The sequence below is a fragment of the Paramisgurnus dabryanus genome, chromosome 13 (assembly GCF_030506205.2).
Source record: "Paramisgurnus dabryanus chromosome 13, PD_genome_1.1, whole genome shotgun sequence".
Lineage (NCBI taxonomy): Eukaryota > Metazoa > Chordata > Actinopteri > Cypriniformes > Cobitidae > Paramisgurnus > Paramisgurnus dabryanus.
In genome coordinates, this window is record NC_133349.1 from 35,263,645 (window position 1) to 35,288,521 (window position 24,877).

At 36.7% G+C, this 24,877-nt stretch overlaps 2 protein-coding genes across 5 annotated transcripts in view; both read right to left on the reverse strand.

Annotated features, from left to right (window-relative positions):
• The window catches only part of LOC135728259 (LIM domain-containing protein 1), a 38,258-nt gene extending 35,550 nt beyond the window's left edge, over window positions 1-2,708 (reverse strand). For both annotated transcript variants that reach the window (XM_073811687.1, XM_073811686.1), the window contains exon 1: window positions 1,028-2,708. In XM_073811687.1, the coding sequence (XP_073667788.1) occupies window positions 1,028-2,159 (1,132 nt within the window). In that variant the 5' untranslated portion in view covers window positions 2,160-2,708. The remainder of the gene's footprint in view (window positions 1-1,027) is intronic.
• A 353-nt stretch (window positions 2,709-3,061) lies between these two features.
• The window catches only part of lars2 (leucyl-tRNA synthetase 2, mitochondrial), a 71,570-nt gene continuing 49,754 nt past the window's right edge, over window positions 3,062-24,877 (reverse strand). For 2 of the 3 annotated variants that reach the window (XM_065275810.2, XM_065275809.2), the window contains exons 13-21: window positions 21,754-21,852; window positions 19,028-19,165; window positions 18,448-18,551; window positions 16,623-16,805; window positions 16,131-16,300; window positions 14,078-14,155; window positions 13,868-13,979; window positions 10,043-10,164; window positions 3,063-6,499 (exon numbers count right to left, since the gene is read on the reverse strand). In XM_065275810.2, the coding sequence (XP_065131882.1) occupies window positions 6,320-6,499; window positions 10,043-10,164; window positions 13,868-13,979; window positions 14,078-14,155; window positions 16,131-16,300; window positions 16,623-16,805; window positions 18,448-18,551; window positions 19,028-19,165; window positions 21,754-21,852 (1,186 nt within the window). In that variant the 3' untranslated portion in view covers window positions 3,063-6,319. Of the gene's footprint in view, window positions 6,500-10,042; window positions 10,165-13,867; window positions 13,980-14,077; window positions 14,156-16,130; window positions 16,301-16,622; window positions 16,806-18,447; window positions 18,552-19,027; window positions 19,166-21,753; window positions 21,853-24,877 lie in introns of all 3 variants that reach the window. The other variant, XM_073811688.1, reaches the window with a different exon arrangement.

The following is a 24,877-nucleotide window of genomic DNA, read 5'->3' on the forward strand; positions in this document are numbered from 1 at the left end:
ATTCATGTGTTGTACATTATTTTAATAATTAACATCTCAATTTACTTAATGCTCTGCTTCTGATGATGTCTTGTGTAGGGGTGCACCGATAAATGCCGATATACACTAATAATACGTGGCCAATAACTATTTTGTATCGCACAGCCGATATTATTCACAGCTATTTCATGTACTATGGCTTTTGATTAGTAAGTCCTTATCGATCTGAAATCACTGTAAGTTTGAGTCGTTTATAACATGCATTTAAAAAAGTAACACTCGTCAAACATAATCATTATACATATTCTTTATTATCATGAAAATACCTTAAAAGGTTTGAAGAACAACAATATAAATATATATTAAAGCCATTTCCTTGAGCTGCGCATGTAAGGTTCTTCGTCTGCAGCGCATATTGAGTTTCTGCACGAGAGCGCCCTCTGGCTTTTGGATGTAGCGACATTTCAACGTAATCATTGAGAAGCATAGCAAGCATCATCGGCCGATATATCGGTGCACCCCTAGTCGTGTGTTATGCACCCATGATGAGGCATCTGTAATACAGCCTAGCAGAACTGTTGCCAGGTCTGATGTAAAGGCAAATGGGAGTGACTTTAGATTCCTTCCACAATTAAAGCATTAAGATGTCAATGCTGAATATCAAACCGCAAGTGAAAAAAGTAAGTTACAGATCTGCAATACATTAGGTCTGAACTGAGGTTAATGAAGGTACCCTCCCCCAGATCTGGAGTCTAGCTCAATATTAAAAGTTAACTGCAAAAGTCTGCCTTTAGTAATTTAGTGATGACTTAAAAGAAATGAACAACAGATGCTGGCCCAGAAATAGCTTCTGGAAAGGAAAAGGTAAGAGGAATCTATATTGCTCTTTCACACACTCACATACAACTTACTGTGGCAATAGTCAAACACGCACACATAAATGGAAACAGGCAGAAGGTTTTTCAATCAGCAAGCTGTTAAATACAATTGCAGATGTGAAAAGAAATAAATAGAAAAAACACACTGGCAGTAATCGCGTTGTGCTTACCAAAGTACTCAGCCTTTGGCTGGACGTCCATCTCCTTTTCCAGGCGTTCAGTTAGAGCTTCTAATTTTATTTCAGCCACAGATGGTCCCTGATCTGTCTGCATATGGAGGGTCTGGCATGGCAGCTTTAGTGCCCGAGAGGGGCTAGAGGATTCATCAAGGGAAGACACTATGGTAGCCGACGGTGTCTGAACACTTGTGGTCAGCCTTACTTGGCTCTGACCTGTGGCGATGCTTTTGGGTTGGGGTGTCTCAGCTGGGAAGCAAGGGATTAGTGGAGGTGGGTTCACCAGGGCAAATGAGGGGCTTGAGGTGCCAGTGTTATGAAGTACCCCGTTTTGCGGGCCAGTGGCAGACCACTGGGCAGCGATGGGTTGGCACTGCTGACCAGAGCTGATTTGTTGAGGCTTGTGATTCAAGTCCCCCGGAGCCCTGTAGGTTCCTGTGGGTGACTGGGAAGGAGACTTCGCTGATGTGGCAAGGGTTTGAGAAAGGCCCTGGCACAGTGGAGAAGTGCCGTCATGATTTTGACTCACTCCAGGTGAACCAGCGGAGGATGAACTATTAAAGAGGGGGGATGATGGAGCCTGAGAAGTGTAATCACTCTTTGACACCCATGTGCCAGTAGGGCTTGTAGAGGGTGCTGCCCGGGGAGGCACTGGTATTGAGTTAAAATGATTCCCAATGTCCTTACTGTCATAACTGTTCACAAAACCCCTGCTGCTAGATCCATCATGTAGATTGCTTGAATGATGTCTCTGCCCTTCATGATATATATAAGGATTCACACTGGCATTGCCAGTCATCGGTCCCGACATGATGGGTGGTTTGGCTGCTGCTTCACTCCCCAGTCTGTAACTACTGATGGGCGGTCTGTCTTTGGAGCTCTCTGACACTTTTGCAAGACCACCATTGATCCTTGCTGCCAAACTGCTTTTCGCCATCTCCTCTTGCTGCTTTTGCATATGTATTTTGACCATCTTAGAGGCAAAAACTTTCCTGGTTTCTTCAAAATCCGGATTATTTTCTGAATCTCTCCTCACGCGAAACAAGCCGTCCTTCGATGCTTCGTACATGTTCAAGTCCTCAATGAATTTACTCGCCTCGAGTCCCAAATCGTCGTACTTATCCATGTTTGCAACGAAACACTCGGGAGTAATGTTTCAAAACGATCTTTGTCAGTAGAGGATAAAGAGCATTGAAGTTGTGTAAATCACAAATTTAAGTTGTTCAAAACTCCTTACCTGTGAAAGACACGAATAAAACCCAGCAGCGGAGTTTAAGTTTCCACGGTAAACGTAAGTTAACGCGGCAAAGATTACGTTAAATCCACAAAAATATCAGAAACACAAAAAGAAAGGCTAATCGACGAAAATGCAAACGATGCCGTGTTTTTCTACGAATGCGAAAACAGCCAAACGTAAAAGAGCAAGATTAGAAACCATCAGCGACCTAAACACTGACCGGAGGGAAAACAACTCGAGTTGATGTCTCAGTTTAAACTAAACTTTAGGACGCAGGCAACAGAGTCGAATAAACAATAGCTAACTTCTTTCTTCTTCAACCCGAACGAGTTCAAGTTAAACTTTTTACTACTAAAATAAACTTTCTCCTCACTGAGAAAGCGCGCGACTGTGATACTCCCTTCTCGAGCGGTGTCCCGGTATGAATGAAGAAGCGCGAGACACGGGTAAGCGCTCGTGACCAGCTCTGCACTTCACGAGTGCGCGGAAACGCGACCGCAGCCAGCGCCTTTTCCACGGATCCACACGACACACAAACAGGACAGTTATTTTTGAAGTTAGACAACGTTTAAAAGGTTTTAGAAATATTAAAATACACTTTCTACTGTATTGTCATGTGATTGTGATTTAATTTTACAACTACACATGTTTGTACAAATTACAAATGATTAGCTGTTTGTCAGTAACTTACCGTAGATTTAAATTTATTTGAAATGTATTTATTTTATTAACAGTTTCAAAGTTAAACGATCATTAAACATCAACAAGTCTTTACAGAATAAAACTAAAATAACAGTCTCATGCAAAGCATTCTGGGAACCAAAATCTAAAGGAAAAAAAACAGAAAAAGTTTGATGAGGATTTCTGTTACCCATAATGGGGCCGTTTTTGTAGTTTTATTCTTTAAATCCAATGACCTGTTAATGTTTATTGTTCATTTAACTAAGAATTTTTTTTCCAGTAAATAACACGTCACATTTACCAAAAATCACAAACAACTGCACTGTAAAATAAATCCTTGTTGCACTTACATTTTTCGTTTTAACAACTTGACTTAAACAAGTAATTTAAACTTTCTTAACTAGTAAGAAGTTGATATAAATAAAACAAGTTGAATGGGCTTTATTTTTATAATTTGTAGCAACTAGTCCATAATCTATAATATAACTAGTCAAAAAAGTTTAAATGACTTTTTGCAACACATAATTTTTACAGTGTGCATTAGAGATAGTATATTAACAGCTTTATTTTGAGGTAATTTACTTTTATCTCAACCTCAAGACAAGCATTTTCTACTTTCCCCCGAAACCGCAGTCTTTCAAAGCGACATGAGGAGCGGGAGCCGAAGAGGGGCAGAAATGCTCTCCCCGAAAAGCACACTGCTCTACATCTTACTCATTACCCAGCTGCTATAAACACTTAACCAGGATAAGTACAGTTGTGGCCTATATTTTCTAAACCAAAGGGTGAGATTTGCATGTGCTCAATTTGCCACCACAATTTTAGGGTTTTGCTAAGTTAGGTGTTTTAAGTGGTTTAACACACTCATGTGCAAAACAAAAGAATATGCAAGAATACAATTCACATCTGGAGAACAAAACCTTCCTTTATATGTAAGGTCAAATTTCTGAGGAATGTGTTACTTCAAGAAAATGATGGCTTTACAAGTGAGTCACTTACACAAAGCTCCCATAAGGGACAGTGGAAAGGGATTGATTTCATGAATGACTTATGTGTGGTCACTGAGTAACATGGTAAAAAACATTGTTTAACAATAGACGTCCTGTGTTATCTCTAGTGTCCTTGGACCAACACCCTTAAAGGCACTCGATTTGACATGAAATGCTACTTTTGTGCTAGTCTTTAACTTTGTTCACTGACATGCTTAAAACTTTTTCTCTGATGCTTTCTGGGAAGGTCAATCACTCAACTTGTGAAGTTCACTGGCATTTCTTGAGGCGGTAAGACATTATAGGTTGTCAGTGGGTTGGGTTCTGGAGACAGAACTACGTAGTCTTCTGTAGGCCAATATAATGAGAACATTACACATGCAAGACTGAAAGACTGGGTGTTGCAAGACTGTGTGTCAGTTTGCTGAAATACATGAAGTAAATGGGATACTTGAAAAAGACTATTAATACAGTATAACTGCTTGGTTTGTCTCCAAGTAGGGTATGGTGTGTTGTTATAAAGCCCCTAGTCATGACGTTCCTAATGATAAATACAGGAATCAAATTTCACTCACCCCCACAAATGCTTAACATTTTTGCTTTCATACACACTGAAGTACTGACTGTAATTGAAAAAAAAATAATGAATCACCCTAAACTTGCCAAAGAATGCATTGAAATAATATTTTTAATTGTTATCTGATATATACATAGAAGATATGTGGCTTAAACATGACCAGAGATGTTTTTATATGTCCATTTACAACCCTAGGATTTGCTTGTAGAATGAAAAGATCTATTATTACTTTGTTTGAAAGAGTCATGAATAATAATGTTGAGCTCTGCTCTGATTGGCTCATTTGAGTAGCTGTGTGTGTGTGTGTGTAAAAAGACCTTGTTTCAGCCTGTATCAAACGAAGATGCAGATTTTGAGGAATATATTTGTTTATGGTTTCTGAGTGGTAAGTTTGTGTTTTTTCAGTATGGACTTGCAAAACGTAACTGTTACGTCAATAGTACCCTTTAGCCTAAACGCTAGCATAACATTAACTAGCATACAGTGCCAACTCGGCACGAGTCGGCAGTCATAACTTTGTAATTAATTGAATGTGTAATTTAATGTTGGGGGCGTACATCTCGACTGTAACGTCACAGTTTGTGTTATGTTAGTCTGTTTTCTAGCAGTCTTTTAAGGTTTACATAAGAAGGAGGAAACAATCACGTTTGACGCTCACGGAATGTTATTAACATGTACACAACACTTATTATTATTCATCTATACCTAGACAAATACAGTTTAACACAAAAAAACAACAACAAACAAACAACAAACATGGCTGCCGTGAAATTTCTCATGACTGAAGGCCTACTTTTACACTTGCTATCTTTTTATGCATATAATAAATAAATGTTTTTTATACATTTATAAATTTGGAATACTAATTTATCCAAAGTCATTCACATTGCATTCAAACCGTAAATTTTGTGTTTGGTGTTTTATGGGATCAAACATATGACGTTTGCGCTGCTTATGCAATGCTCCACCTACTGAGCTACAGAAATGGGGCAAAGAACATATTTTGTAATTCTGAAAGGCCTTCCTGCACACCATAGTTGCTATGTATGACCCTCTGGCTTCTATGAAGAACAAAGACTAAATGTTTTAGACAGAATGTCCAATATTGGTGATATATAACGGTAAGCTTGAAAATGTACCATTTATGTATCATAAACGTGCACAACATGAAGTGTGCAAGGGATCCAATCTGCGTGCTTGACTTGTCTAGTTATGGCCACAACGGCTACTTATCTGAACAGTATTTATAACCAGTAGGTGATTAGGTGACGGACATAAGGAATGCAGTGAGTTAACTAAATGAGGGTCTCATTAGGTTAGTTGTTGGTTATGAGACTGTTGTCTGCAAGCACAGCATGGTCTTCATATCTCCTTTTCAGGCAGTAATGCAGGTCTGTTAGAGGTGTTTTAATGCCAGGCTAAAAGTGGGTATTCAGAAATAGCTCGGCGCACAGCACTGACACTATTAGACTGTCCTGGAATCTGAGGTGACAAGAGCCGAGAGGTGGAGCTGGACGAAACGATGGGACAAATCATGTTCGGCTGGGTATCCCAACAACCTAAAAACAGCTAAAATACTCTTTATTTAGCAGCAAAGAGCAGTCGTTGTCAAGTTAATAAAAGTAGACAACAATTTCTCCTTAAATATAAATAATTCAATGAAGACGTGTCTTTTTGTTCCTCTTTTAAATAAATTGTTCCACCATTGTTCATGGGTGTCTTCATGAATATAGAGTCTTTGGCTTTTCACAGGCAGTTCATGCGGATACCTAAACCCTTATGAGGCACATTGATTCATTGTGTCATTCATCTACCAGGAAGTTGATAAGGGCAGTCCTGGGGGAAAGGATAGCTTTCTTAATGATGCGGTCAGAGAGAAGGCGAACCCCCAGAGGACTTTCCAGCACCAGTTTTTGAACCTTCTGTGTATCTTGGGCCACCTCACGAGGTACAGAAACACTTCCACACATCTTGTTATTGATCTAAGGGAAGTACAGAAAAGCAATTAAGCATGCAATTTAAATAAAATTTCATAAAATCAAGATGACATTGCTTAATGTGATAAGTTACAGTAAAATGTTTTACAGTGTCCAATTTTTTAAATTTATACTTAAATATTAAAAAACATCAGTGGTGCTTTCCTGTCCATAACTCTTCATCACGAAGTCGGGAATTTGCTAAAGGGTTTTGAATGTTTTTTACCGTGTTGCTATAAGGTTCCTTTTGTGATCTGGGTGGTGGCTTATTGGGTCTAGACTAAAGAGCCCACCCTTAAGTCTCTGTGACACTTGGGTGCCCCCCTAAATGTGAGACTTTTTTCACCTGTTTTTTTTTAGAAAATTGAATTCCTATGGATAGCTGTAGTTTAAGTTTTTATTTCTGGGACACTGCATTAAATACTTTAGTCAAACAAATCCAAGTATATTTTAAGGGTAGATACCTTGATTCTGCATCTGTTAGTTCTGTGTGTGGGTTTGTATGAAACATCAGTCTCACAGTGCCTCTATGACTGAACCATGGGAGAAACTGAACCCTGAAATTATGACTCCCAAAGTAGTTCATCCACCTCCACAAAGCAGGGGATTTCCCAAAATACTGCAGCTGTCCAAACCCACCTCACCAGACTATTACCAGTGTGAGACCTACAGTTGAAATGAGTGGGTGGGGCATTCTGGGTAACCCTGTCCTGTAGTATGTGATTAACAACGAAGCAGCAAACATATTCAGTTTGACATGCATGACAGCTCAAATCCTCTATAAAGACAGTCCGGGAATTTGTGGACAAAATAAAATCTTTATCATTTTCTCCATTATTTTGATGCATGTTTAAAATGGGATGCAACGGCGGCCGGTGACTTCTCTATCACAAATTCAAGATATGTGATTGGAGTGTCGTGTGTTAGTCGTCATGTCATAATATGTGTTCGGTGGGTCATATGAACCTGTGCATCATGCGTCATGTCATAAATACGTGCCTGCTGCACACACGTCGAAATGGTTTATGATAAAAGACGCTTATGTTCACAAAATACTTGCAAGAGACTGAGTTTACACTAAACTTTGCTTACACATGCGATTAAGTGAGTATCTGGCAAACGTGAGCATAAACCTATTCGAAGTGTCTGCTGCAGGCACATATTTTGACATGTTTGTAGTCAAATGTTTGTAGTCAAAACCAGGTTTACAGTAAAGCAACAATTACTTTGTATAACAGTAGATCTGTTCCAAAAAAAAAATGTTGCGAAGGCAACTGCTGCATCCCAATTCACCTGCGGTACTTACATTATGCCCCAAGAAAGTATGTACTGATTTTACCATGTGAAAGAAGTAGGGGTGCCCGTGGTTAGTTGTAACACGGACTGTTTACATTGTTGCACAAGGTGGATCGTTTTGTTTTTCCGGTATTTTTTCATGCTGCCAAAAGACGATCTCCCGAAAATTATTGATTTTTTTTCCAGAGAGTTATCGATGAATGAGAGCTTTGGTGGCATGTAAGTACGTTTTTTCATCATGTTTTTTTTTTTTTTTGGTTTCTAAGTTGGGTGTGCAAGATAAAAAATCCAATGCTATGTCATATTAATCAGTGTCTTTTTGACTAAAACATAGAATCGTTTTGAAATATGTCTGCAGCTCTAAGCAACTTTTTTGGTGGGCTAGAAAATATTTTTGACCCAGCGGGGTTAATTGTAACGCTGTGTTAACCCCTCAGGACTTACGATATGAAAACCGCTAATGTTAGTGTAATTCTTGCCGTTGTTTTAAATAGGCTACACATGAATGATTGCTTGCTGTCAACAAAATAAATGTGCCTGTCTTATCAAAAATCAAATGTATTTTTGTTCATATCTTTAATATTAATTGAATAAGGTCACATCAAAGATTGAAATCAGACTTTAATGCTCATTATCTCAGAATTTAATTTTGAAACTGTAGTATGGTTATGACAGACTGGGTCACATATAGAGTATAGAAACAAATTCATTAATAACTATTGTTAGAAAAGAGCTGGATGAATGAATACAGTGTGGATACTTGTCTATTATAGACAGATATATAAACAATATCCACTTCAAGTATATAGACAAAATAGTATTGACATTTTTGCCTGCAAACGTAAATTTTAGCAAGTGTTACAACTAACCCCCTACCTGTTACAATTAACCCCACCTATGGGGTAAGTTGTAACGTTTGCACTTCTGTCACGTTTGGTGTAATTGTCCAAGAATGGTAAGTACTAGAAACAAACTTCAAATGTTCATTTGTAGCAGAGATGTGTGTGTTGCTTGTGTACAAATATAATTAATCAAACTCAAATATTTTTTACTACATAGATTTTAGTGCATAGCAAAGGAGTATGCAAGTTCTGGGACATACTAATGTGTAACGAAAGCAAATGCTGTTGCCTAGACAACACTGTGATCATTAACAATAAAATCCACCAAAATACAACTCTTTCTTACATTTCTGTTTTTCTAGTTTCGTTCCGTTAACGCATCACTTATTTGATATATTAATTCACTGCAGCGTCACTAAACATTGTGGGTAACATCAGCTTTTGAGAGACTGCAAGGATCTTAAACAGAATTTTTAACAAAAGTAGTACACCATCCGGGTACTTCATGGATACTCATTTCAACATATTAAGGGACATAATTTTCTTTTTTTATCGAATACTAACTATTTAGAAGGGATAGTAGGCACATTGGTATGCAGGAAATGACACAAAACACTTTGTGTATCAGAAAAATACATGCACATTAATAAGCATCCACAATCAATGTTCATCGTATTAAATTAGCATTTTCAAGTGTAGTGCATTATGGGATTACTTGCATACGATTTTACAAACAAACACATAGTCTTGTTTTCTTTAAACACTGATAGTGACTGATCATGAACTATCACTACTTGATTCATTCATTCAGGGCAAGCAGAGACACAAACATCAAGGGAGACTCTGAGCAGCCGCACGGAGGGCTGAAGCCTGTAATAACTGTTCACCCATCATGAGTAATTCAAAGGCCAAGCCCATCACACACGCTCTTACAGACAGAAATTACAGAGTGCCAGTAATAAAATACAGACTTTTTTAGTAGGAGTTACACACTTACTCCTTTGTCACTTTACCAGAGAAAACTATTTGCTGAATGTGTACTCATTCTGGACATGCTAATGACAACACCTCGAATCATGCGGCTTGCTAAGGAGGGGTGTACTATTTACTTTTCTAAAAAATTGGATTTGGGATTTTTCCATGGACAATAAAACAAGTGGAAAAATCCCAAACTTACACTGTAAAAGGGAGCCGTGCCATAAATTGCAACCAAAATATGAGAGACCGGAGAGTGAGCTTGTTATATTTGAGCCAGAAGGCAACCACCCAGAAGATCCAAACCACCATCCAAAACACCTCTAGCATTGTGGTGGTATGGGAAAGCACCATTTGCAGTTTACAGTTTGACTAACTATAAGCACTTTCTTTATTATTTAAGTGGCTGTAGTTTGTGTGTGTGTGTATGACATACCCGTACAGAAACCTGGAGCGTGTCAGGGGTTTGTAGGTACTCTGGGTCGACACTAGGCCACGGCTGCTGAAGGACATTTCCCTTCCTCATGGTTCCTAAAGGATTCCTCGCCTGAGACAAACCTACAGTACACAAAAAACTGTTAGTTTAACACCATTACTGATGACAGGGCGGTGATTGATCCAGCACAGAAACAGACATCACATGGTCACATGATCGATTCCCCACTCTCGGATCCTCTAAATTTAGATATGACCTCTAACAAGACCTTCAGGAAGGATGTACGCTTCCGCTTGTCCTGAACATCTACAATATGTGTGTGTAAGTGCTAAACAATACACAACACAAAATAACCTTTATTTCAACATCACTGATGTCCAACCTGCAAAACAGGGATGATATTTAAAGTGAAACCTTCGGTAAAGAGGAAGATGTTCACTAAACAATGACTTACAAATATAACATAAAGGCTATTTTGTGTGTTATGGTGCTTTCCCATTTTAAGGGCTTGCTGCTGTTGTGTCTAAACTGTTGTTGTATAGGAAAGAGTTGTGTGAATAAAAAAATAATATATAATACTATACCAACACTGAAACTGAGAACTTTTTTTAAATGATCTGATATTCATTTGTACACTGCATTTACTCTAAATCTAATCATAGTTGAACCAGACTGTCACTTTACTAACTAGACTAAATTCAATCACAACTCAAAAAAACAAACAAACAACAAAAAAAGGTAAAGATACTGCATGTTATAGAGGGTGTTTAAATAATGTCAACATTTACATTTGCTGGTAAGCAATTCATTTAAATATCAAAACAATGTATGTGTGCATGCACATCAAGCAAAACCTTCAGACACCTACATAAACTCAGTGTCTTCTGGTCACCATCAATTATTCTGTTATCAGAACATGAGGATGTGTCCATTTCACATCTTTCCTCAAGAGACACACACGTACACTTTCTCTGTGTGTGTGACAATAGCGGGATGTGATGGAGTGGACTACAGATACACTACAGATTTCCTTTGTTTTCCCAACACTAGCTTTTTCCATGACTCTATACAACGGCTTACATCTTTTCCCAAAAGGATTTTTTAACAACATCATCTTGCTTATTGTTCATATGTCATGCTGTCTCTAAAAACAAGTATGGTACAACCACCTTTCTTCTGAATGACTACCTGCATAGTATGATAATCGTCTTTGATACCACAGAGCAGGGTCAGATATTGGTCCCATAAGGTCCCTTAGATTTGAGCTTTGCTTTGCCAAAGTGTTGAGTTTTTAAAAAAGAGCCATATAACGGACGCATACTAAAACTATATACGTGTATTTGATATCTAAGACAGGTCTAGTTTTTTATGAAACAATATTATAGCCGCATACAGAAGAATGAATAGAAGTAGACAAGTAAGGAATGTACAACAATATCACAGGGAGCACGTCTGTAACAGGTCAAAGGTGCAAACAGTTACCAGAAACAATAGACACAATGTGGAGAAACCGATATGACGGAGAACAATAAGGTAAAAGAGTTTGGGATTGTGTACATGTGATACAGTACTAGCAACGTTGCATTCTTGCATTTCTTACATTAGCTGGGTGAAGAGGATTAGATAAGCTCATGGACATGTTGACCGGAAAGTCAGCATTTCACCCATATGACTTACAGTACGTGTCAGTTCTAAAAAGATCACCACCCCTCTTATTCAACACTACATTAATACCCAACATAAACTCATAATGTCTATCTCTGTGCTTAAAATGTCATTTCTGTACCGCTAGTGATACTGTTTGTTTTGTTACCAATATTTTGACAATAGTTTCTCCACATTAAAGGATTATTCCACTTTCCTACACATTACGTGAGGTCACGCTGGCGCATCACACGGTTTGTGCAAGACAAAAATGACAATTGTATTGCTAGATAAGACCCTTATGCCTTGGTTGGGATCATTTAGCCCTTTGAAGCTGCAAATTTAAACTAGATTGTAAACTTTTGAGGTCTATTAAATTGAGAAAAATTATAGAATGTTTTCCTTAAAAAACTTAATTTCTTCTCAACTGAACAAAGAAAGATATACAAATATTCAATGACATTTGGGTCAATTGTCAAGATTTTTTTTTAAGAAAGTGGAGTATTCTTTTAAACTGGGAAAGAGGATATACAAGTATAAATATAAGTCTATGTATTTACTTTTTAATTCTGTTCCTTGGTCCGGATACACATAACATTCTGAAGAAATGTTTCTTTACATGCCACTTTATTTCTAAATTAAAGAAAGAAGTTAAGAATATTTTGTATTCCCAAAAATAACTTCTTAAGAAAAATATTACTTAATTTTGTCGAAAAAAAGATTTTTGTATAAAAGTTTTGAATAACATCTTAAAATTAGAACAACATCACTGTTGTCTTACATGTTCATTTGGTTGTTTTAAATGCGACACGCATCGTATTCAGAAATCACAATTTTGACTGTTTGACTTCCCAAAGATTATTTAGTATTGAGGAATTTCATATTTGATATAATAATGATGATCAAGCATAACTTTTCATAAATTGAGTACTTTTTACTTACTTTTTATTTCTTTTTCAAATTACCAGCAAATAATTTATTCTATCGTATGCATTAAACATCATTAAACATTTCATACATTATCCACAAATTGACAAATACGTTTGTTTCCTCATAAGCAGGCTAAAATAATTCATCTTAAAGCCTGTATAATACTCTTATACTCTTAAAAAATGAAGATTAACTTTAAGAAAATAATTTGAGAACTAATGAAATTTTCAAGAATTGCATTTATGAGTCTTCTTACAAACTTCTTATAATTTATTTTAATAATGTTCTTATTTTTTGTCTAATGTTCATTTTGAATTAAGTAAATCCAGCCCCAGGTTTCCTTGTGCATTATTTACCAACTGTATTCTGTTTTTTTTACATAATATTTAATCACAATAATTCCCACTCTTCTGCTACTGTAGGGAAGATAACAATAACCAACCAAGTCGTTTTTCACAATCTAATTCAAACTTAATTGATAAAAGTGTCACTCCAACATAATTTCTCACTGAATTTTCTCATAAGTGTCTCATAAAGACTCTCACAATTAGAAAACAAAAACTGTTAAATTCATTTCTATATACCCAGCTAAAGTAAAGTTACCCAAACAAGATCATAATTTACTCCACGTCATTGTGAACCCATATACATACTTTCTTCTTTATACTTCTGTTTTCCATACAAGGAAAGCCTTGGAGAAAGTCTAAAAATGACAAAAAGCACCATACAAGTAGAAAATATCTTTAAATTATTCCTCACACTAAGCTATTTAAATGGCATAAGAATATTCTAAGAGCTTTAATGTTTAATGTTGGGATTTTGCTTGCTTAAAGCCATGGTCACCAAAAACTGTTGTAACTGTTTGTATAAAAACAAACTGTGCTGAGATTCTGAGAGTGAGGTATAACATATGGTAACTCATACTTGGAATGTGAAATCCGCATTTAACCCATTCATTGAGTAGTTGACACTCACACTGCAAGTTGTGAACACACACATAGTGTACGGATCAGTGGGCAGCGATCAGTGCATCGCTCGGAGACAGGGGCCTTGCTCAAGAGCACCTTAGTTCTAAATTGCCTTCAATGAGACTCGAAAAGGCAACCCTCGGGTTACAAGCCTGACTCTCTTCTTAAATTTACCTTATATGTTCTTCTGAAGATTAACAGCATTTGGGTTTGGAAAAGAGATGCAGGTGGATAAAAAAGTTTTAAAGAATTGACTTTGAAGAATTGAATTGTCATACAGTACCTGTCCAGAGTTCAGAAGCTAAATGTGGACACATGGGTGCAGCCATGATGCAGAGCGATGCCAAAGCCTCCTCAAACTCCACACTGTGCAGAACTACTCGAGATGAAGCTTGCTATTGTGGGAGAGCAACAATCAAAAGTTCAGAAAGCTCAACTCATTTATGGTAAAGCAGAACTGTTAACAGCAGACAGATGATCACAGGAGACTTACAGAAAGTGTGTTGGTCAGACCCATCAGCCGAGAGATGGCTGCGTTAAACAGGAAGTCCTCTGTGAAGTGATCCGTGACCTGTCAACAAAAATCTGCTTTATTTACACTCCAACACCAGTTCGCCTGAAACTTGCATTGCTAACTATATTTTTGAATATTAAAAATATTTTTGAACGCCTACAGTATACAGGAAAATACATCTTAAGATGTACTCAACCATACATTTCTAGCTAAATGCATTTGCAACGTTCAGTATGTCTCCAGCCTGAAAATCTAAAACATAAAAAACTGCCTACCTAAACCCAATTCGGACAATAATTGTTTCTTATGTGGATGTCTGAAAAAATATGGTGTATTTTCTACTATGGAAGTCAATAGTTACAATCAGCTGTGTTTTACCATCATTAAAATAAATGATAAAGTGGTCTTTAACTGTTCCATTAACCCGTTTATGATTGATGGGTGACAGGGCGTTTTCTCCATTAGCTCCAAAACTGTGGAATTCTTTACCTATTGAGATAAGGCAAGCTAAAACGCTTAGAATTTTTTATCTCCCCATAAAACTCATTCTTTTGAACATGCTTTTAATTGAACATTTGTATTATATATTTATTTTTTAAAATAGGGTGACCATACGTGCCATTCTTCCCGGACGCGTCCTGGCCAGGATTTTGATGCGTCTTCTGGAAGTCCTATTTGTTGACGGCATACGCCACTCAGTTAAAAACATAAGACATACAATTGTAGTTTCCTTCTTTGCTTAAAATGTAACAGTTGCTTTTAATAATAATAATAATTCTCTATGACGTATGCGGTCGACAAATATGACTTCCGGAAAACGCATCTGAAATCCTGGCGCGCCCGCAAAGAATGGCACGTATGAACACCCTATTTAAAAAAAAAATTATTTGTTGTTGTTTTGATTTGTATAATCTGTTCATATTTTTGGCTTGTTGTTTTATTTTATACAGTGTATTATTTCTTGTTGTTCAGCTTTTTGAGATCTACAATTAAAGGCGCTATAGAAAATAACGGTTTTTATTATTATTTTAAAGTTTTTTATTATTATTATATATTTTTAATTATTATATTATTATTATAACTACTTTTGTGTTCATTAGAAAAAAAGAAACACATACAGGTTTAGAACAACATGAGTTTTAGAATTTTCTTTTCTTTTTTTGGTGAACTATCCCTTTAAGAGTGTAGGTAGTATTTTAATCTAATTATTACAAAAATAAAAAAATTTAGATTACCCAATATTTGTGACATATTAATAACAGTCTAAAATCAATTGTGAGCGACGTCAATTTCTGTAGTCAATTTTTCTATGCAGGCAAAGGACCGCAAAGCGGTTATGAAAAAGAGCTTAAATGTCACCAGATGTCTCATTAAAGCCTGAAATAAGTAAAGGTAAAAGAAGATGCACTGTGTTCCAGTCAGTGTCGATGCACTTTGGACACAACATTTCTTGTGAATAAAAGTGTGCGCGTTAAGCCTTGTGTAAACACAGAAATCCTGTTGGTGGTGAAAGCTACTCTTTTGTCATGATTTGAGACTAGATCACCAATGTCCTCTGAACAGTTTAAGTCAATATCTGGTTAAAGAAAACATCACTAAAGAATAGGCAACATCTGTCCCCGAGAGGACCTGACTAAAGAAAGAGCACAGCTGATTATAATGGCTTTTCCCAGCAGAAGATCAAAGACTTAGTGGCTCTGAATCGGATCAACCACAGCCCAGGCCTTTATACCAGCACAAAATCAATCTTAGCCACTAGAGAGGCTATTTATAGCACATTCCACATTTACATCACTTTCACATTCTACACACCCTCGGTTAAAGAAATAGTTCACCCCCCAAAAATTAGATTTGTAATATTTTATGTCATTTAAACACTGCTTTTACAAGATGTCACTGGCTAGGACCTGCAATGCAAACTGTTCTTTAAAACAACTCAAGAGACAGAAGGAGGAAAAAACAACATAAATCTATCACAAGAAACTGCATATGGCTCCTTCAGCAGAAATAATCTACTTTTGTATGGTTTCACCTGTGTGATTGTGTAGTTTTTGTTCTCCCAAATCTTCTTGGCTTCTGAGCGCTCTCTCTTGTTCAGGATAGAAGGGTTGGGCGTCTCTTGACCTTCCCGTACACTTCGTAGTTTGGTGAGCAGCCCCCACAAACGGGCCTGCCATCTTAACACCCCTGGGATGGCATCAGCTACACACACAAATCATCATGTTAATCGAATCACATCCATATTTTAAATAATTCATGGGCATCTCTATGACCACTTACAGAACATGGACTATTCAAACTTAGGTAACAAACTTTCCACGTCTTTATCTCACTGCTTCTAGTGATATTTCTCTGCATTGCCTGTATTAACTCTCAGTCACTTTTGCTAATGCAAACATTTAATACATAGTCAATATATGAATGTTTTTACTGCTTATGTCCATCATGATGAAAACTTTGCAGCCAATACATAGTATACATAGTCAAATGTATTGATGATGGTTTCTCTATAAACTTTACTCACTCTTGACATCCCATAAGATATCTTGCTCAGGTGGAGCAGCGTACAGAACGTACAGCCGCATGGTGTCGATACCGTACTGCTGCACGACCTCCTGTGGGTCCACGCCGTTGTGTTTAGATTTACTCATCTTCTCCCACGTCACCTGCAGTCGGCTCCCCGTGACTTTGTGAACAGGCTCCAGTCCTGCCAGAGAGAGAGAAAGGCCTTGCTTACATCCAGTATTATCAGCCGTGATCTAATCAGGATGCATTAGCATTTATAAATAACGAATGACGAATATGATGTGGGTGCAGCTTTGTCCGAAATATGGTTTGGACCGATCTTTTGGATCAGATCATCAAAAAACAATGATTATAACAGACCTAAACAGGGTCTTATGTGTGAGGAGAACCACCTGTTTTTACAGTAATAAGCATTTCTCCCCTACACACAGACATGTTATAATACCATCATCAATATCATTACAGAAATTACATGTGATTTTGGAGCCAATTCTAATGCTCAGGCTAGTCCGTTTACCTTGTTGCCTGGCAACAATAAGGATTGTCTAAAATCCAGTACCCCAATAAAAGAAACAGACATAGGAAGTGAAACAGTGAGGGGATGAAGGGCGATTAATGTGAATGAGAAAAACTGTTTGTAACTTGATTGTTCTGTCAGCTTTTAGTTTCAGCCTCATGAGCAATTTGAAGTAGTATTCCTGCATGATATTGGGGGAGAACCGACATTGCAATATTTAATTTTTCTGCTGTGTATCTTGCAGTATTCGAAATACTGGATGACTTCACCAGATGAATTAAAAGCTCTAAAAAAAGCTCAAGGCATCCCAAATAATTTTCCTTTTGAAAAAACGCTTTACATGTTCTGTGATGTGCATTGCGATGTTGAAACTTTATGCAACTCTAGTTTGATAAAATGACACACACGTTTCTGGTGGTAAGGGTAGACAGGGACAATAAATCTTTCATAGACATGCAAAATTCAATAAAACAGTTTTTCTTTTAATTTTTTACATCTCACTTTAGCTTAAGTAAATTGCATTCATCACATTTGCATTTTCAACTATTTATTAACTTTCATTACAGTTTTCAATTTCAAAACAAAACACAGCATTGCACTTCATTGAGTTTTATTTGTGAAGTCTGGCATCTCAGAGGCATTTCTGGACTGGATTTAAACAAGACTAATGTCTTTTATTTTCTTTGTGTACAAAAGTGTGAACTACTGTCAAACTAATGTCGATCTGGTTGGTAAAGTGTAATTGTTCATGATTGTGTGTACATTTACAGTTTAATTGCATATTTATTTCTCAAAATCACTCTTAAATGTCATGTTAATTAAATGTAAACTCAAGTTATATTGGGCTTATACTGACACCTGGTGGCGCATACACACCGTCGCCTGAAAAGCAAAAGTTATTTATTGATGTCTTTGCAGAAGTTAATTTAACAGTCAGACATGATTAAGTTATTCTGAAAAAAAATGTCTTCAACTAAAGAAGGTTTAGGATAACAATAGCATTCAGTGGTCATGTTGGTCATTCAACAATTAAAGTCAGTTCATTCATTGGTCATCTTTGTAACACCCCCTGGCAGCGATGTACTTGGTTAAGGAATGATTAAAGCACTAAATCAAAAAGCTTCATTAATGGATTATGAAACTGCCTTCACCTCCGCAATTGACTGCAATGAGGCGTCTTATGCCCAAAACTGATTATTTTAATTTTTTTTTATTTAGATTTGTTTCACTGTTGTCAATGCCACATTTCCCTTCGCAAGTCTGATGTCTAGCACCCACAAAAAAATGAAAGGTGGGATGCACAAACCTGTGAAATCAATCTCATCTTTCTTCAGGTACTGACCGGTCTCTGCCACCCTAAATGTCTGCCCCTTTATTAGACCCTGTACCAGAAGCTTTTTGAAGGGCTCCCTAAAAATAGGTGAAAATACAAAAAAACAAACATCAACCGTACATGCATGGATTGTTTTCTACGGATGTACCATGGTTGCATTAGCACCATGTGACTGAATCGTTATGTGACACCACTTTATAGATATATTTCATCTTTATATTTTTATGTAATTGAGGTTATAACCGGTTTCATTTACAATCTCTTTTTATAGTAAAAAGTATGAAGCCGCACAGAGCAGTCATACAATACAATTCCAGATAGACTTTATAAAATGTTACAATGTATTTGAGATATAATATTCCGTTTTATTCAAGCAATGTTATACTATGGAAAAAACTGTTTTACACTGTCTTTAATTTTATATTATTTCTCTCATATTTTATTTGTCTCTAACTTCAGTGTGTCTGTGTGTGTGTGTGTGTGTGTGTGTGTGTGTGTGTGTGTGTGTGTGTGTGTGTGTGTGTGTGTGTGTGTGTGTGTGTGTGTGGAGTACCTATGTGAAACCATGCCCTGCTCTTTGCAGAAGTGACTGAGGAAGCGGGCATAGTACAGATGCATGACGGCATGCTCCTTTCCACCAATGTAAACATCCACCGGCATCCAATGATCTGCCTGAGAGCGATCGAAAGGCCTGCGAGAGGAGAGGAATATTATGTTTACTGAATACTGTATGATGATGCACACGTGAGTGTGTGTGTGTGTGCCACAGAGGGGCACTCATGTACAAACACAGAGTCTAAAACATACTGTTGAAGCTTTGTACCTAATCAGATCCTCACACAAATAAGTATTTTGTGAATGTTTTAAAATCATGACCTTAGTTTTATATGTAGTCAGTGACTAAAACCAATTATTTTATATTCATAAAACAATACATTTATATCTAAAGGGATAGTTCACCCAAAAATCATTTTCTCATCCTCATGTTGTTCTAAACCTGCATGAATGTATTTTTTCTGATAACACAAAAGAAGATATTTTGATAAATGATGGTAAGCACACAGCTGATTGTGAACTATCCCTTTTAGTATAAATGTATTTTAGTATATATGTAAAAAATGAGGATCAATATCAGTGTTGTATTATCTGGATGGAGAGAGCTTCAAGACAACATTTAACTAGACAGAGATGCTGATCTTGCTTGTGTTTAACGCGATGGGTGAGTTGTTTTGATTCATAACTATTCAAAAATCGTATGCTATTATATCGATCACAACATTAGTATGTAGACTGTAATCAGTGCGTCTTCCCGCGGACGACATAATGCACATCAAGAGGTATTCTACAGCAATAAGACACTTACTAATAGAGTAGAGGTTGGTACTCCCATAATTCCAAGCTGCTTCAGTGCGTCATTAAACAAAGTCATTTGTTGTTATTGTGTTTTGGCGCCATTTTTAAGATCTTTTAAAAATTCTTAGTACGAATTGAAAAAAGTGAAAAATATTACTTACTACAAATTTTATTTAAAAATATTTATAACATTTAACATCTTTTATTGATATACTGTAGATTAAAATACAAGTAATAGGTTGAAGAAGGTTTAGTTTAACAATAACACAAAGTCCCTTTAAGGCATTTGGTGGTCATCTTGATCATTCAACAATAAAAGTCAGTTCATTCAGTAATTATCTCGGCAACACCCCCTGGCACTAAATCCAGAAACTTCAGCACTATTAACAGATTATAAAACTATAGATTTGTACATCCTTCATGTGCCATCTTTTTAATGTATGTTCTTCACTGAGATTGTTGCAGTGCATTCTGGCATTAGCCCTAGTTGTGTTAAGTTGCATGTAATGTTGACTTCAAGGAATAGTTTACAAAAATGTCTCTACTAACTGTCATGCCATCCAAGATATACCTGTATAAGAGGAGCTTAGATGCAAAAGCTGCAAAACGCTGCCTTCGTAAAAATGACATGATATTAAAGTCGAAATTAAATTAAAATGAAAAAAACTTTAATTTGTTTTGGAATATTGTTTTTTTTTACTTATCTGTGAGCTTCATTATTAATTTTTTTATAAATCTTTCATTCGTCCAAAAATGATATTAAACCCGTTATCAGAGGCGGACACTACTTGAGTATAATTTAGTAAATTTTCGAAGCATTTGTGCTTTATCCGAGTGTTTATCTTGGGAAAAAATGCACTACATTTTAAAGCATAGAATCATACTGTGTATTTCTTTTATATTGCATATTAAAATTGATTTAATACCTAATTACATAAAATTGTGTACTTTTACTTTTCTTGAGTAAAAGTACAAAAGTACTTCTAAGTAAAAGTAAAAATGTACTAGATGTTTAATGTACTTAAATATTAAATATAAACCAAAAACTTGAAGTTATGAAATGTAGTGGAGTAAAAATGATAATAATATGCTTTGGAATGTATGTTTGCCAAAGAAAAACACTGATACAATACAAATACTTAAAAATGTACTTAGGAAGTGTTCGCCTCTGCCCATGATTTACTCACCCCCAAGCTGTCCAAAATCCATACTGTATGTCCTTCATTTTTCACAAACACATGTTCAGTAATTTTACAAAATGTTTTGGATCTTTCAGTTAAGTTAGGCTCCACGATGAGAATTCCTTCTGAGGGTCCATATTTAAAACTTTATAAACAAAAATAACTCACTTCTGGTAATGCCGCCATCTTAGTTCTGTGCTGCTGCTCTGTGCCCCCCCCCCCCCCCGAATTTGTCATATGTCACTAAGAAAAGTGCGTACACAACGCTGATACTCTCTTCTGAATACAGAGGAGTCTAAGATGGCAGCGATATCGGAAGCTAGTTATTAATCCTGGTCTCAGGCAATTCAGAAATACTGTTTTGTTGGCAGAATCCATTAATTTGATTTTAAAAAATGCTAATTTAAAAGAAAACATGTCAGACGCATAGAGGGTTTTGCATCTGTGCTCTTCATATATATTACTTCCTTTCTTCATGTGAACACAAACAAATATTTAAGATCTGTGAACAGGACAATAAATTTTAACATTCAAAAAATTTGAAAAGGATACATACCAAAATATTACACACTTTTTACCGTGAATGAGTAAATGATACAAATTTTTTTTCTTACAAAGTAAGCCTATACTATAATGCCCTAAAGTGACTAATGACTCCTCGGTTCTCTTCTAGCATCTATAGAAACATCACAGGCTTGGACAATCTCTACAAACACCTGGTGTTTGAGTGGACATTTCTCCTTACCTCAGCAGGTTGTGTGGGTCAGTGTATCTAAAATAGTACCAGGATGAGTCGACAAATGTGTCCATGGTGTCCGTTTCTCTCTCCGCAGGACCTTTACACCTAATGTCCGGCGAAAGACATATTATGAAAACCATACATTATGATAATGATACATTTTTACCATGAAGCCATTTACAAACAGCTACTTTTTATAATTTCAACAGTTCCTAAACTTCTGCATTTACCCAGATTTAAATATCATGCTTTTACTGTCGTTCTACAACCCCAAATCAGAAAAAGTTGGGACATATTGCGAGTAAAAAAGGAATAATTTACAAATCTCATAAACTTATATTTGATTTACAATAGAATATAAATAACATATCAAATGTTGAAAGTGAGACATTTTGAAATGTCTCATTTTGGATTTCATGAGAGCTACACATTTCAAGTTGGGACAGGTAGCAATAAGAGGCCAGGAAATTTAAATGTACATATAAGGAAGGACTAATTTGCAACTTATTAGGTTAACTGGCAACATGATTGGGTATAAAAAAGCCTGTAAGAGTGGCAGTGTCTGTCAGAAGTCAAGATGGGCAGAGAATCACCAATTCCCCCAATGTTGCGGCGAAAAATAGTTTTCAGAGTTTCTCAGAGAAAAAATGCAAAGAGTTTGAAGTTATCATCATCTACAGTGCATAATATCATCCAAAGATTCAGAGAATCTGGAACAATCTCTGTGCGTAAGGGTCAAGGCTGGAAAACCATACTTGATGCCCGTGATCTTCAGGCTCTTAGACGGCACTGCATTACATACAGGAATGCTACTGGAATGGAAATCATAACACGGGCTCTGGAATACTTCCAGAAAACATTGTCGGTGAACACAATCCACCGTTCTGTTCTGTGGTCAGACGAATCAAAATTTGAAGTTCTTTTGGGAAAACTGGGACGCCATTTCATCCGGACTAAAGAGGACAAGGACATCCCAAGTTGTTATTAGCGCTCATTTCAGAAACCTGCATCTCTGATGGTTTGGGGTTGCATGAGTGCGTGTGGTATGGAAAGCTTACACATCTGGAAAGGCACCATCAATGCTGAAAGGTTTATCCAAGTTTTAGAGCAACATATGCTCCCATTCAGACGTCGTCTCTTTCAGGGAAGACCTTGCATTTTCCAACATGACAATGCCAGACCACTTACTGCATCAATTACAACGTCAAGACTGTGTAGATTAAGGATCTGAGTACTGAAATGGCCAGCCTACAGTCCACATCTTTCACCCACAGAAAACATTTGACGCATAATAAAGAGGAAGATGCGACAAAGAAGACCTAATAGAGTTGAGCAACTAGAAGCCTGTTTTAGACAAGAATGGGGCAAAATTCCCATTCCTAAACATTGGTCCTCCTCCAGCTGTTCCTTATTATGTACATTCAACTTTTCCGGCCTCTTATTGCTACCTGTCCCAACTTTTTTTGGAATGTGTAGCTCTCATGAAATCCAAAAAGAGCCAATATTTGGCAGGACATTTCAAAATGTCTCACTTTCTACATTTGATATGTTATTTATATTCTATTGTGGATAAAATATAAGTTTATGAGATTTGTAAATTATTCCATTCCTTTTTTACTCACAATTTCTACAGTGTCCCAACTTTTTCTGATTTGGGGTTGTAAATTCATTTCATGAGACAATGCAGATTATGTCTACAATAAGTATTGTCCCTCACTTTCTGTTTAACCTCATTATGCTGTAACACTTTTAAAATAAGTGCATGATCCTGGATGTGACATAATTTAAGTCTTTTTGCCACATGGTCCTTAAACTATTTTACACTGTGTTATAACATTTAACAGTTTGAATTCACTGCAGGCTTCATGTTTAAAGTGGACATATCATGAAAATCTAACTTAAGTGCTATAATTGGCTCCCTATTGCTTCCATAAAGCTAGAAAATGTGAAAAAGATCAACTCAGTAACTTAGTTTTGGTAAACCAATCTTTGCAAGCATGTGAAAAATAGGTCATTGATATTTGGCTACCTGTTATGTCAGAAGGGGATAATAACGCCCTTAATCTGCACTATCCAACCACAGGATTTAGTGCAGAGAGAGTAAAAATAATTGACAGGAGATTGGAGTGTCAATTACAACAAACCACAATCATTGTGATCAGTGTTTGCATTTCATGAGCTCATTTGCATTTTAAAGGACACACCCAAAAATGTTTTGCTCAAACAAAGAAAGTGGCAATTTTAACATAATGATATTTTGAGCTAAAACTTCACATATGTGCTCATCAAAAATGTATTTTACATCTTAAAAAAGTATTGTGAAATGTCCCCTTTAAGGATAAACATTCTTTAGAATTGCTGTTGTAATGACAACCACCAAACCCCCAAACACGCTCCCGTAATTGTCAGAATGACACCATGCCAGACTCATACCCAAAGCAAACAGTTCCTCATAGCCAAGGCCATCTGTCAGTTTACAATCCGGTTAAACTTAACAAGTCTCTGTAGACTTCATCTAACCATCAGCATGAGAAGAAACTAATTAATGTCCAAACCCCTCACCCAGTGTGAGCATACTTTAATGTACATAAGAGGGATTCTTGTTTATCTAATGTCGCTCCCAAGGAGTGTGGACGCTCCCCACACTCCAGCCCCAAAGAGTCCACCCTGTCTTTGATAATAAGTCGTACGCTCAGACAATCCTGTCTATTGTATCACGGGTAGCGCGAGCTGGTTGCTTAGCAACAGGACGAAAGTGTAGCAGGTTAATTCTTTGAATACCAGGTGCCATTTGAGAGACTAGCATCCTTACATACAATGCGTAATGAGGTGCCTCACATGAGTGTGGTTATAGCAGATCCACGCTATGGGATTAGGGGCTTTTATCAAAAATGAGATTTAGCAGATTTTTGCTATTTCAGCCAATTATTGACAAAATGGCTTAGAAATGTGTGTGCGTTGAGAATGTAGATATGAAACACAGTCTCTCATGAGACACACACTGACTGGAGGTCAGGTAATGACAGCAGAGAAGTGTTAGGAAGTCAGGAGGAAATGAGTGAAAGAGACACTGCATCCAAAACCTAAAGTCAGTGACTTCACAGACAGTTTTTTATATGAAAGCAACACA